This window comes from Protomyctophum parallelum (assembly GCF_964188405.1).
Source record: "Protomyctophum parallelum genome assembly, chromosome: 6".
Taxonomy (NCBI): domain Eukaryota; kingdom Metazoa; phylum Chordata; class Actinopteri; order Myctophiformes; family Myctophidae; genus Protomyctophum; species Protomyctophum parallelum.
Genome location: NC_139701.1, coordinates 32,470,223 through 32,484,878, shown reverse-complemented (window position 1 = coordinate 32,484,878; position 14,656 = coordinate 32,470,223). Strand labels below are relative to the sequence as shown.

The 14,656-nt window shown below is 44.3% G+C and overlaps 1 protein-coding gene across 5 annotated transcripts in view; it reads left to right on the top strand.

Moving 5' to 3' along the window:
* The window catches only part of pik3r3b (phosphoinositide-3-kinase, regulatory subunit 3b (gamma)), a 242,143-nt gene that overhangs the window by 73,512 nt on the left and 153,975 nt on the right, over positions 1–14,656 (top strand). For all 5 annotated transcript variants that reach the window (XM_083767911.1, XM_083767908.1, XM_083767909.1 and 2 more), the window contains exons 3-4: positions 3,128–3,202; positions 3,457–3,534. In XM_083767911.1, coding sequence (XP_083624037.1) covers positions 3,128–3,202; positions 3,457–3,534 — 153 coding nt within the window. The remainder of the gene's footprint in view (positions 1–3,127; positions 3,203–3,456; positions 3,535–14,656) is intronic.

The following is a 14,656-nucleotide window of genomic DNA, read 5'->3' as shown; positions in this document are numbered from 1 at the left end:
AATGCAAGACCCTGCATTAGCATACCAGCTGTATGGTAATCCATAATTGGAGTATTCTTTTCGGTCTTCTGTGTAATTGATTCCCAATAGTGGGACTGGGTGACATCTTCTGCTATAGCACTGTGACAAGTGCTGCCATGCTGTAATTGAATCTCACTTGTTGCTTAACCTTTTTGCTGCCACACGAGGTGATTAGCCGCCGTCAATCAGAGTCAAATAACCGGGGGAACGCACCTCATTATTTCCAGTAAACACCCCCCCCCCCCCCCCCAAATAAATAAATACATAAATAAATAAAAGAAAATTCACTCTTCACAAGTGACACAAAATGATCTAATAGCGCACACCATGTGCAGTAGCAGCTCCAGCGATAAAAGAAAGGGGCTATTTGGAAACTTTATTTCTGTCTGTGAGGCAGTGGTTCTCAACCAGTGATCTTGGGACCGCCAGTGGTCCTTAGGGGGGTTCCAGGTGGTCCCCCAGCTAAATGATGGAGAGTTGGTATACCAAATGGGCCCTTATAGATCTTTAAACATTTTACGCTCTCAAGAGTTCAATTATTGTTAAACATCTGCATTACTTACAGTAATTCACAAGAAGTCTACACCAGTAAGACGCCCTGAGGGCGAGAAGCCACAACAATTAGAGAATGTAGAGGAATTATTATTTTGTTCGTTTGCCTGTTATCTCTCCTATGGTACCACATCAATACAGCATGGAATTGTAGACAAACGTTTTGGCTCTTGAGAGGCTAAATCTCATCAAATGGTGGTCTGTGGCTCAGATGCTTCAGAAATAATGGACCACATGGTTTATGAAAAGGTTTGAAGACCACTGCTGTAAAGGAATCGAGGAACACACCTTATTATTTCCAAAATGTCTTCTCTTCAAACACAAGTAACATGAAAGGATGAACTAATAGCACCATAATACATACAGTATAGCAGCTCCAACGATTAAAGAAAGAGGCACTAGTTTGGCACTTTCTTTTTGGAGACTGTGAAGGAATGTGGGAGCTGGCTTCACGGCCCAGGGCTGCTGTCACCGTTGTGTGTTGATCCATTCCCAGCCATGGTTTTGTGTGTCAGTAATTAGCATAGCAATTACTGTGTGTCCCTAAACGGGGACCTCACATCACACACACACACACACACACACACACACACACACACACACACACACACACACACACACACACACACACAGGCTACGGACACATAAACATTCATTGGCGAGCATACAATTGCACGCACGCACACACATTATACAATGTTTTTGTACACATACATAACTTTACACATGCAGAAACACACAAAAAATGATGCAGTGTACTGAGTGTAGTGCCCCCCCCCCCCCCCCCTCAACACACACACACACACACACACACACACACACACACACACACACACACACACACACACACACACACACACACACACACACACACACACACACACACACACACACCTATTCTTAAACACCTACACATCCTAAACACAGTGTGTGTGTGTGTGTGTGTGTGTGTGTGTGTGTGTGATCGACGTCCCTCTCCATTCTCTATGGAGTGCTTCTTCCAATTACCTCCATGCTAATTCTATGCTAATTTAGGGGGATTAACTATGCAAATGTCAGCTATGGCGTGCAACGCCAATCTCCTTCCCACTCCTGGCGAGGAAGCAACCCCAACATTGGTTCCACTCCTGCTAACCTTTACACATTGCAAATACAGAAGGAGAGAACGATAATGAAGGTTGAGATTTTGCTACCCGTGAGTGCAATTGTGCGTGTGTGTGTGTGTGTGTGTGTGAGATTATGTAGATACTTTTTTGTCCGTATGTTTGTGTGTGTGTGTGTGTGTGTGTGTGTGTGTGTGTGTGTGTGTGTGAGATTATGTAGATACTTTTTTGTCCGTATGTGTGTGTGTGTGTGTGTGTCCGTATGTGGGTAAATGCATGTCTGAGTGGTGTAGGCTGTGTAACGTGTGTTTGTTTAAGTGCATCTGCTGTACTGTGTATCTTAGCAAATGTCTCTAGAGTATATCTTCTGTTTGCGTGTGTGTGTGCGTCTGCGTGCGCGTGTGTGTGTGTGTGTGTGTGTGTGTGTGTGTGTGTGTGTGTGTGTGTGTGTGTGTGCATGCATACGAAGGGTGATGATGTCCCCAGGGAGTGGTGGCATGCCATCGGTATCTAGCATGCGAGGTTGTTGACCAAAGCATGAACTCGGGGCTGACATTTCCAAGGTCCTTATACCCTGCTGTGTGTGTGCCCTGGTCAGGCAGCAGGAGGGCTTACACACTCCACTCGCTCACCCTAAGGAGACACACACACACACACACACACACACACACACACACACACACACACACACACACACACACACACACACACACACACACTGGGGAGGTTAAGGTGAGTGGCAGTGGTGCATTTGTCACGCCATGCCTGGGGGGCCAGAATGGAAATGTTGTTGCTAAAACAGATAGGAGAAAGCACAGGTCATGCATGCAACACACACTCCATTAAACAACACAACACACACACACGCGCACACACACACACACACACACACACACACACACACACACACACACACACACACACACACACACACACACACACACACACACACACACACACACACACACACACACACACACACACACACGCTCACATTCATCTACGGAGATGAGCAGATACGTAACAGGCTGGTCACCTTCTTTTAAAAGAGAAATGCTCTATTTATCCCACATGCTTGAGTGTTGTCTTCTTCAGTAAAGGCCTGGGATACAGGGTGGTGTTGTGGGGTCTGACATGACATGGAGAAGCTGGAGATGTTTTATAATTTAATCATTTAACTTAATCTAAGCACATTGTGTAAAATATTTAAATTACTGTTACTAAATTGGGACTTGAAGGGGGGGAAATGTTTTTCTTTTGTCTTGAAGGGGCATGTTTTCAGCAATAATGACACCCATACTGTTATAAAACCAAAATAAAAGGATTTTGAAAAGAAAGAAAATATTTAAATTACTGGGTAAATGAGTGCTTTCTTAAGAAGGTCTCTCTTTTTCCACCCATCTCTCTCTCTCTCTCTCTTCTCTCTCTTCTCTCTCTTCTCTCTCTCTCAGAAGGGGAGGTGTGTGTCGTAGCAGACCAGGCTCCAGTGGTGGTCCACAGACTCATAGAGGCCATCGAGAAACATGGTGAGAAAACATGATGACATCTCTCATAAAGTCGCTGCATGTCTGCCTCCCTCACCCTGAGGAAATACAGCTTTTGTGTTTGTAGCTGTGGGCAACAATAACGCATATTTAACCTCAGCAAAATGCTCATGTTATATCTCCTGAATCACATAACTCCAAAATGCTCATGACATTCCTCCGCCATTATATTGTATTGACCAACAGTAAATGTCCTTGCAGACTGCTCTATCTCTATCTCTCTCTCGTCTGTGTAGGTTTTGACAGCGAGCCTTTGTATGGAACCTCGGCAGTCTCCGGTGGACTCCCAGAGCTGAGGCAGGCTCTGGACACAGGTACTGTACATGTGCATGTGTTTAGTAGTTGTAAAGAGATAAAAAATGTTATCTTTGGAAGGTCGTATTCCTTGGAGCATTGCTCATAATTGTGTATTTTTGGTTAGACTGCAGGCTGAGATACTTTGCCAAATTCACCCCCTTAGACGTGCTGCTGTGTGTGAAGTAGAGAGAAACCCAAACGTACAACAAATAGATTTTGAGGGGTGCTCTTAATATATTCAGAGCTTGTATTATGAAGACATTGATGTATTCAAACTTGGGTGTATGGTACCCTGTACTGTATTATTCAGACCATGGTGTACTGCACAGCCTCTTTACTGTACTATGCATGCATACAGACAAAAGAATGAGTCAGACTGCGTAGGATCAAACCCGACCCCATCACTCCTGTCTAGAATCTGCAGCTTATTTTTACACTGTCCAAAGCGTTAGTGAACAAGGAGGCCAGCACACATACCTACTGCGGTCAGTATGGCTACTATGACGCCCTTTGCTGTGTGTGTAAATAAGTTGCACATGGGACAGACACAGCCAACGGTAAGGGTTCACCTTGGATAAATAGTTCAAAACAGTGTGTTGCACACATCCAGTTCGTTGCTGGCGCTGGAGTGACCATTCAAAAGAATAAAAGTCTGCACAAGAGCATTTATCAGGTGGCTTGATGACGGCCAACTGTGGCTGAAACTTTGTACCATATCATCATTTTGTTTTATAGTAAACTACCGGTAAACACAAAAAGTGCTTTTATTCTTTTCACCTTGAATAAAAGCTCCCCCAGATTGCAAGTTTTTTCTTACTTTCTTATTCTGACGGCCCATTATTATAACCCAATCCCTAACCATAACCTCACACTAACGTAATGTTTGTCGGACTATTGGGACGTCGGAATAGTAGGGCGTGGGAATTATGAGCGGACTCGTTTTTTCCCCCCCTGAGATTGAATCAAATGACGTCCGTCCCCCGTGTGTGTGTGTGTGTGTGTGTGTGTGTGTGTGGGGTCAGGATGTCAATTGTACTGAGTAATACCAGATTCAGACCAATAAGCCACACCTCTGGCCTGTTTGGTGGGCTGCTTTGTGTCTCCAGTTGAACACTTAAGCCTATTTTATGCTCTGCCTCATGATGGAGTCAGTCGTGCATTGAGAATAGCTGACCTAAGTTCACAGTGCCTCGTGGATGCAATGCGTTGTGAGCTTGCGGGTCATCTATTAACAGTAACACCGTCCTGCAACAAAGTATAAATCAGACTTTAGGTATGTTTAGTGTTTACCATGTTATGTAGAGCAGAATTGTCAGTCGAGAAGGATGCTCATGTAAAGTTATAGTGGTTTCTAAAGTTGTTCAATTCACTTCTTTTCAGCGAGTAAATAAAGAACAGGAGATATTCAAATAATCTCTTATGCAATATTATTATTATTTAAAAAAAAAGATAGACTTTAGATTTATGTTTGATTAATTTCCCAAATGACCAGTCCCAAACTGGAAAGAATGCTCAATACATTTATATGAAGCAACAGGTGGCTCTTACCTCACAGTCAATGTCTCTAAGATATTGTATAATTATGTTTGCAGCCCAAGGCTGCAGAATCTCTTCCAAGTCAATAAGTCATACAGGGTTCCTGGAATCTAATGGAGGGACACTGGGTTATCCCCCCAAAAAAGTTTGAGTTGTGAAGTTCAGTCTGGCACCACCAGGGAGTGCTCTCACTCTGCACTTTTATTTTGGGAGAGAGAGAACAAACTCAAACTCTGGCTGCCTGCCCTGAGAAGGAGAGACTGCAGAAAGACAGTGAGAGAAAAAGGGACAATGATCTAGATGAAAGGATCTACAGTAGTACTGCAGTTTAAAGATCTACAGTAGTACTGCAGTTTTATGGAGAAAAGTATTTTAATCATGCCACTTAGAACGGGTTAAAAACAACTGCTGTAAAAATAATGGGCAATTGAGCTGTAATTTAAATGAGGCCATACTGTATATGTTCTGTATTCTGTAACATAAAGGGTATTTTTGCATTTGAATCTCCAACACCTACACGTGCAGCTATAGGACTATACCAGGAAACTTTTAACAACCATAAAACGAGCTTCAGGCACACTTAGAGTATGGCCTTGCATACAGTATAGTACAGACATGTGCATACACATTTTAAACACGCACGCACGCACACACACACACACACACACACACACACACACACACACACACACCTGGCTTTCTCGCGGCAGTGGTGGGAGGTCAGTGGGGGTGCAGCGACGCATACATATACTCAAAGCAATCAAGTGAAAGGACTTGACATGTGGGCACTCAGAGGAATTTAGCATACAGGCTTGACGTACACATGTTTAGACAGGAATGGGCTGCGTGAGAAAATCCCACGTGCGCGCAATCGCGGGAAAATGGACAGAAAACGCAATGCGTTGACATAGCGGACTCACATTAACTTGCGTGTCTGTGGGTGAGCGGCTTAACGTGCATGGACAGGCCCTGTGGAATATGTATATGACAAGTGGTAGCCTGGGATGTACGCCGCCCGTTACGCAAGCACGCACAACTTTGACTTCTGTGTCAGCGGGAGAGATGCTCACTCTAATAGTTATTTGTGTGGGAAATGCTGGAGAGTGACTAGAGAGAGGGGGAGAGAGAGAGGGAGAGCATTTGAAAATGCAATCACTATGTTGCTTCCCTGCATTCTCTTTCTGTCTGTCTCTCTCTTTCACTCTCTCTCTCTCGCTCTTTTTCTCTCTCCTTTCTGCTGTTTGTTTCTTGTGATTCCGTAAAAACCTCTTTGTCTTTCCGTCTTGTTGTCAAACTTGTCACTTTGAATTGAATCTTCTAGATGAGACGGAGACTGTGGGGAAAAAAAGAAAACATTTACACAAGGAAGTGACTGTGTGTGCGACTGCGTGCCTGCGTGCGTGTGTGCGTGAGTGCGGGCGTGCATGTGTGTGTGTGTGTGTATGTATGCGTGTGTGCGTGTGTGTGTGCGGTGTACATCCCAGGCTACCACTTGTCATATACATGGAACATGAATTCATATACAATGTGTCCGTGTTTGTGTGAGTGTGTATGAATGTGTGTGTTGTCTTTGTAAGCGTATAGCTGTGTTATTGTGTCGTGACGTTTTTTGATTTGTGTACATGCATGTACAGTACATGCACCCCCACCCAGATATTATGCATTGGAGCCTCTACAGCCTACTTGGAACGATGCAAATTGGAAATGCATGCCCCACCCAGATATTATGTCTGTCTCCCTTTGATGCCCATATATAATAATAATAATAATAAACTTTATTTGTATAGCACTTTTCATACATAAAATGCAGCTCAAAGTGCTTCACAGGGCAGGACACAAAAATAAAATACAATAAAACACAAGTAGTTAAAATGATAGAACAATAGCAGAGAACAAAACCGAATATAAGAACATAAAATAAATAAAAACACATAAAATAAATAAATAAAACTCAACTAAAAGCAAGGGTGAAGAGGTGAGTCTTGAGTTGAGATTTAAAAATGTCTACAGATGGTGCGTGTCTGAGCTCGAATGGAAGTTTATTCCAGGCTGTTGGGCCATAGAAGCAAAAAGCTGCCTCACCGTACTTTTTTGTGCACATACCTTTAGGCACTTCAAGTAGGCCAGCGTTGGAGGACCTGAGGGGGCGGCTAGGGACATATCTAGGTAGGCAGTCACGGAGGTACGGAGGTGCGAGACCATTGAGAGCTTTATAGACAAGTAACAGAATTTTAAAGTCAATCCTGAAAACAACCGGAAGCCAGTGCAGTGATGCCAAAACTGGAGTAATATGTTCTCTCATCCTAGTTCTAGTTAAAACTCTAGCTGCTGCATTTTGGACAAGTTGTAATCTGTCAGTCGCTTTCTTAGGGAGTCCTGAAAAGAGTGCATTGCAGTAGTCAAGCCGAGAAAAAACAAAGGCGTGGATTAGCGTTTTTGCATCGTCCAAGGACAAATAGGATCTGATCCGTGCAATATTTCTAAGGTGAAAAAAAGCAATCTTGGTAACATGATTAATGTGTGAATTAAAATTCAATTCAGAATCAATAATAACCCCCAGGTTCTTTACTGTACTGTTACCTTCTACAGTCAGGTTGCCAAGTCTGCCAATTATTGATTCTCTTTGCTCGCTAGAACCGATTATGAGAACTTCCGTCTTATCCTCATTCAGTTTGAGAAAGTTCTCACTCATCCAACACTTGATGCCAGACAGACAGGTCAACAGCGGGTCCAAAGCACAGGGATCGTCTGGGGCCACAGCAAGATATAGTTGGGTATCATCAGCATAGAAATGAAAATTGACTCCGTGATTGGTAATGAGTTCACCCAATGGCAGAATGTACAAGGAGAACAGCAGAGGACCAAGAATCGAGCCTTGTGGGACACCAGAACTGATGTCGTGTTTGTCGGAGTCAAACTCGGCTAGATTGACAAAGTAACTTCTGTTTGAAAGGTAGGAGGAGAACCAGGACAGGGCCGTTGGGCAGGGGCCCGGTCCAGAGCCCGGGCAGAGGCCTTTTTGGGGAGGTTCTGGACAACCGTGGGTCCGACCGGCTCGACACCGGGCACTGCACCCCCTGCTGTGGTGTGGAACGCGCGTGTCGAATTTGAAACCGGTGGGGCTAACGGTTCTCAATAGTGCTCAGTGTGAATGGCCCTTTTAGGCTATACTCAACTGTGCCACTTCGGTCACCCAGCGGTATTGCAGCTGTTCATAACACAGACAGACAGACAGACAGACAGACAGACAGACAGACAGACAGACAGACAGACAGACAGACAGACAGACAGACAGACAGACAGACAGACAGACGAGGCATGAGTTATGCCTGTTCAAAGTGCCTGTTATTGCTGCTTGCAGCTATATTGCACTGTGCGTCGCATCACATGTGCCAAACAAAGCAATTTAATCCATGCTCCCGAGTTTTCCAATCACAATCGAGTAGTTGTTATGTAGGTCAGTTGAGTAAATGTAGGCTAAACATAATGTTTGACGACAATGTGAGACATGACAAGTAGCGCGGACATCCTCGCTCCGCTAACCTCTGCACAGTGCAATCTTAAATGGTATTAAAATGTTTGGCATACGGCGATATTTTCCAGCTGTAGGAAGTTTCTCCGTGATACGACGGTGAATGAGTCCGTCTCTGTGACTTGTATTTTAAGCAAGTTAAGTTTATTATTTTTTTTAATATACATTCACTTTGCGATGGTTCAAATTGTATTTTGGTACGGTTCTGGGACGTTAGTCTGGAGCCCTGGTGTATGCATGTACAGTTCATGGATTTTTGTGTGTGCGTATGTGGGTGTGGGTGTCTCTATGTATCAACTGTTTTATCTTCAGTCATTTTACTTCACGTTTGTGACTTTTGCATCCTGTATTGCAGTTTGTTTCCCTGACGAATAATGTAAATCATATGTATATTTTGATATGGCCATTTATACGGTGTCGGGCCCAAACCTTTTAACCCGTGACCCAAAAGAGAAATTAGTCATCTGCCTGGGACCCCGACTAGAAGTAGAAAATAGCAGATCTACAAGCTCAGAACAGGTTTTTTGGGATGTTTATTTGAAAATGTTCTGAAATAATAATAATGAAAAACAAAATGTCGGAAACAAAAAATATAGAGACCCATAAAAATGTATCCGCAACCCACAAATGGTTCTGTACAGTATGTATGTACTGTAAATGGTTCTGTACAGTATGTATGTACTGTAGGAAGGTAGAACCACTCTAACAGTGCTTTAAAGTGGTCTACTCCACTAACCTGACTCTGCCAGATGGGGCAGTAGAGAGTACACAGGTTACGGGAACCTGCAGGGGCGCAGGTAGAATTTTATAACTGGGGGGGGACATATTTGTGGGGATATCTGAAAGATTTCATGACGAGAGGGGGGGATATCCCCCCCACTTTTGTGCATAATTACACCGATTTTCTGCATTTCTTTGTGGATTCCATGGCAAAAAAACACTGCCAACACAGCAAAACACATGCAGCCACGGTACATGGTTTTTTTTTTGGAGGGGATAATCCCTCCTCCTCATGAAACTGAGGGTATCGATCCCCCCCCCACCCCCCCTATCTGTGCGCCTGGGAACCTGTGTATTCACTACTGCCCCACCTGGCGGAGTCAGGTTACTACTCCACCACTGTATGCCCAACTGTACAGCCTTCATGGCTGTTGTCAAGGACTGACACCAGATAAGCACTATATGGAGCCGTCTTTTCAACACTATGGAGCTGTCTCCCAAGCAGCATATAGTGCTGTGAAGACAGATTCATAGTGCTGACCTACAATCATTGTTTGCTATATCGGCTGTAAATATATAGCTATATGTTGATAACTATAGATCAGCTGATATCAGCATATCATTGCTGTCAGGTGGAAACCTTGTATGTCCAAAGCCTGACATGAGGAAAATAATCCTGTGTCCAATGCATCCAATGTAGTTCTTAAGTACAGACTTAACCACTTTCACTTTAAAAATAGTTCAAAGATAAAATAGCACATCTACATAAAGTTCATAAGAATTCTCATCGTGACACATTTTGAACTAGTAGCTTGATCTGCTATTTTTGCTACTTTTGTGCAACACTGTTGTGAGGCTAAGCAGGGCTATTCATAAAAAGAAAATAAAGAATAACCATGGAGATGCAGTGCAAGGTTTCCTCTTTGCTAAGATCAGAATCTAAGTTCAGAATGGAAGAATCCCTAATGTGTCAACCTAATCATTCTATAAGCATACTGCAGTGAAATGTCTTAACCTGTAGGATGCACTGTAGGTGTCTGTCTGTCTGTCTGTGTCTGTCTGTCTGTCTGTCTGTCTGTCTGTCTGTCTGTCTGTCTGTCTGTCTGTCTGTCTGTCTGTCTGTCTGTCTGTCTGTCTGTCTGTCTGTCTGTCTGTCTGTCTGTCTGTCTGTCTGTCTGTCTGTCTGTCTGTGTTCTAGGTGCATTGTGCATGTGGTGCATGGGTTATGGAATACAGTTATGTAATAGGAAGCTGTCACGCAGTAGGGAAGTTTTCATATAGTCTCCATGGCTTTGTGTGGCTGTGCGTGTGCATGTACTGCACATATGTGCATGTGCTTGTGTATGCATGTGTACACAGTACACCACAGGAGTGTGTGACATAATTTCTACATAATATATATAATATATTATAGTCTATATTTGTGTATGAGTGCCTGCACTTCATGTCATATTTGTGTGTACATGTATGAGTGCCCGTATGTCATATTCTCTGTGTGTGTGTGTGTGTGTGTGTGTGTATGTGGGGTTAAATCTCTGCGTGTGCGTGCGTGCGTGCACGTCCGTGACGGTGAGCCGGACGCCCTCCGATAGCGTTTCAGAACATTACCTCATCGAGTGGACCTCCGATTGGTACACGGCCTGGCCGTTGCCATGGTGATAGCTAGCCTTTTTAGCCAGCTGGTTCTGTCATGCCCACACAGTGCTCAGTGTGTTGGCGCGCACACTAGTGTGTGTGTGTTATTGTACATTGTACATGCGAGTCACTTGTGCATATGTCTGTTTTCCATATGGAACAAGCATGTATGATAATTATAGTACATGCATGCTGCAAACATGCACACGCACATGCACGAGCGCACACGTACACACACACACACACACACACACACACACACACACACACACACACACACACACTGGGCGACGTTTGCTGCACAGCTTGGGCAGGGTGTTTTGGAAATGATGAGTCACACTGGCTAGAGGACAGACCTTACACATAACGCACTGTGTCATACACACACACACACACACACACACACACACACACACAAACACACACAAACACACACACACATACACACACCAACCTTTGTACATACTGTACATACCTGCATACATTAGGCAAACCCCAAACGCACCAAGACATACTGTAGGTTACGTATAATGCACCATATGACCATACCTGTGTATGTGCCTCACACCATGCAGCTTCACAGGCACTGCAAACATCAATTTACAATGTAGGCATTTAGCAGACAGAGCGACTGACAATAAGCATGGTAATTACTAATTACAGTATGCAGAGAGACAGTGTAATTCCTCAGTAAACTAAGATCCATGGTATGCCAGGAACATATAGCATCAGTCTAAAAACAATATAGTCAATATAATCAAATAAGCAATATATTAGCAATCTGATTGGTTGAGGTATCCATCTATCCATGCTTTAAATGAGCATGATGGAATACCTAATCAAAACATAGCAATCAGCTGTGCTGAGTCTCGCTGCTCTACCAGAACGTAGCCGACTGGGTTGCTAGGCTAGCGATGGTCTCTCTTGTCACCTGTCAAAGATTATTTTAACAAATATCTTAGTTATAATGAAATTGAGTCAAAAATAAAATTACACTTCAATACTACATCGTACACATTATAGAACAGCAAATAAAACATCCATGATACACCTCAAAGTACATATGAAATATATACAACAAATCACCAAGGTGCTAATCTTTTAGTGGCAGGGCAAATACACAATGTATACAAAATATAAACACAAAGTACATATGAAATATATACAACAAATCACCAAGGTGCTAATCTTTTAGTGGCAGGGCAAATACACAATGTATACAAAATATAAACAGGGCAAATACACAATGTATACAAAATATAAACACAAAGTACATATGAAATATATACAACAAATCACCAAGGTGCTAATCTTTTAGTGGCAGGGCAAATACACAATGTATACAAAATATAAACAGGGCAAATACACAATGTATACAAAATATAAACAGAAATAATACATGAACAAAGGCACTTCTGCAGGCCTTACGGGACTCACCTGTCGGCTCATAACTGCAGTAAGGTAATTGACGTGCCATTAGTGAGACTTTTTATTTCCATCATATTGTGGTGAATAAATAGAAGTTCGGCTATTTTCAGCAAAGATATTGAATGTAGAGTGAAAACAGAAACGACACTAGTAGAGCCCTGAGGGACTCCGGTCAGTATAGGGTTTAACGACACGTTAAAACGGGGAAAGCGGCTGATCTGCGTCATTTTAGATATTAGTGTTGGCTATTCCATAAATATCAGATCTACAAGCTCCCAGCGCACAGCCTGTACACCATTTGGCTTCGGAGCGAGGACCGCCCTCCGCTCTGGTCTTAATGGGTTAAGTGGTTAACGCTCAGGGTTTTACCGTGTACCTCATTATCATCATTGAGGGCTGCGTGGTGGTGGTGGTGGAGCCGCTGGAAACACGTGCCAGAGAAAAGCCATTCCACATGTCCTCTCCTGCACTCCATCCGTCCTCACAGCGTCTCTCTCTCTGCCTCATAGCCCCTCCCTTCCTCTGCGCCCCTCCTCCTCCTCCTCCGCCACTCCACCTATTATTCTGAGTTGCCAGGTGCAGAGTCTGAGTCATAGACGACTGATGCTCAACATGTGGGCCCGGGCCCACTGGTGGGCTGTGACTGTGAGGACATTGCAGGTGGGCCCCCCCGCCAAAATAATTGGCACATAAGATTTTAATGATATAATATAACATTACTGTTTAAACAAATGCTGTGCTAAAGAAAATGTCATGGTATTCATTTCATTTTAGGATTTTATGCCTTTATTGATAGGATAGTATAGACAGGAAATGGGGAGAGAGATGGGGAGTGACACGCAGCAACGGTCGTCGCGATCGGGATTCGAACCCGCGACACACTGTCAGGCTGACCACCGCGCCGGCGGCCCGGACCATGGTATTCGTTCTTTAAAACTTTGACAAATGGGTTGTCCTTGTGCCCGTCGATATAAACAAGGACTTAATGTTAATTACGTTGCTCCAAGCTGTGTTAAGTGGTCAGCAGATGGGTGGGCTTTGGGCCCTGATCCAGGAAAGGTTGAGAAGCACTGCAGACCCCACTGTCCTCCATTGCTCTCCTCATCCACCTCCTCCTCCTATATCCATTCAGTCCTCCATACATCCTGTAACAGTAGCCGCTAGCGAGCCAGATAGAGACACAGCTCTCTCTCTCTCTCTCTCTCTCTCTCTTTCTCTAGCCGTTCCAACGATTAAGTCATCCTTTATTTCACGGCACCTCCATAGCGCCCTCTTCAAATCGCTCTCTCTTTCGTTCTCTCTCTCTCTCTCACACACTCCGGTTCTCATCCACCTCCCCCCACACACACTTCTCCTCTCTCACTCTCTCTCTTTCCCTCGCGTCTCTCTCCCTTTTTTTATTCACCCATTCATCACCGTCCATCCCCCCCCCCCCCCTCCCCCCAGCCCGGTGACAGGACCCGCTGAGTTCAGCAAAACACAAATTAAAAACGGTCCTCTCTCTTCCATTCCTCCTTCCACCCTCCATCCCCCTCCCACCCTCCTGCTTCCTTTCTGCCTTCCTTCCTTCCGTCTGTCCATCCCGGCTCTTCCATTGGTTACAGGTGATGTCATCATCTTCCTCCGTTGCCCGTCGATAGCCTATAAGAAGTCAAGGTTTTTACAGTCAGCTGGGGAGCAGAGAGGCACATGACACGCATGCACGTGAACTTGCTCATGCATGTGCATGCGCATACGGTTTGCACGTCCACTGCCTTAACATTTATTTTGTTTCCGCCGAGCCGAACCACGTGCGTGTGTGCGTGTGTGCGTGCGTGCGTGTGTGCGTGCGTGCATGTGTGCGTGCGTCTTGTTAAATGGAGCCATTTGGTATAACCAAGTGATTACTACTTTGTCACCAATTGCCACCAAATTCCTTTAGTAATGCTGTGAAAACGATAACATCTGGAGTGTGGGGTGTGTCTTTCACTCCCCATCATCTGTTGTTGCACAGAGGACGATGAAGTGTGAGCGCGCGTGTGTGTGTCTGTGTGTGCTGTGCGTGAGTGTACATGTACTGTATGTGCGCGACCCGTATTCATTGCCATTCACTTTCATACATGCAGTGTTTAAAATGTGCATTACTGCGTTGAGATAGTAAACTGTCCTCCATGTCTTTGTGTACCTGTTGTCGTGTGTGTGTGTGTGTGTGTGTGTGTGTGTGTGTGTGTGTGTGTGTGTGTGTGTGTGTGTGTGTGTGTGTGTGTGTGTGTGTGTGTGTGTGTGCACGTGTGTGTGCATGTGCGCGT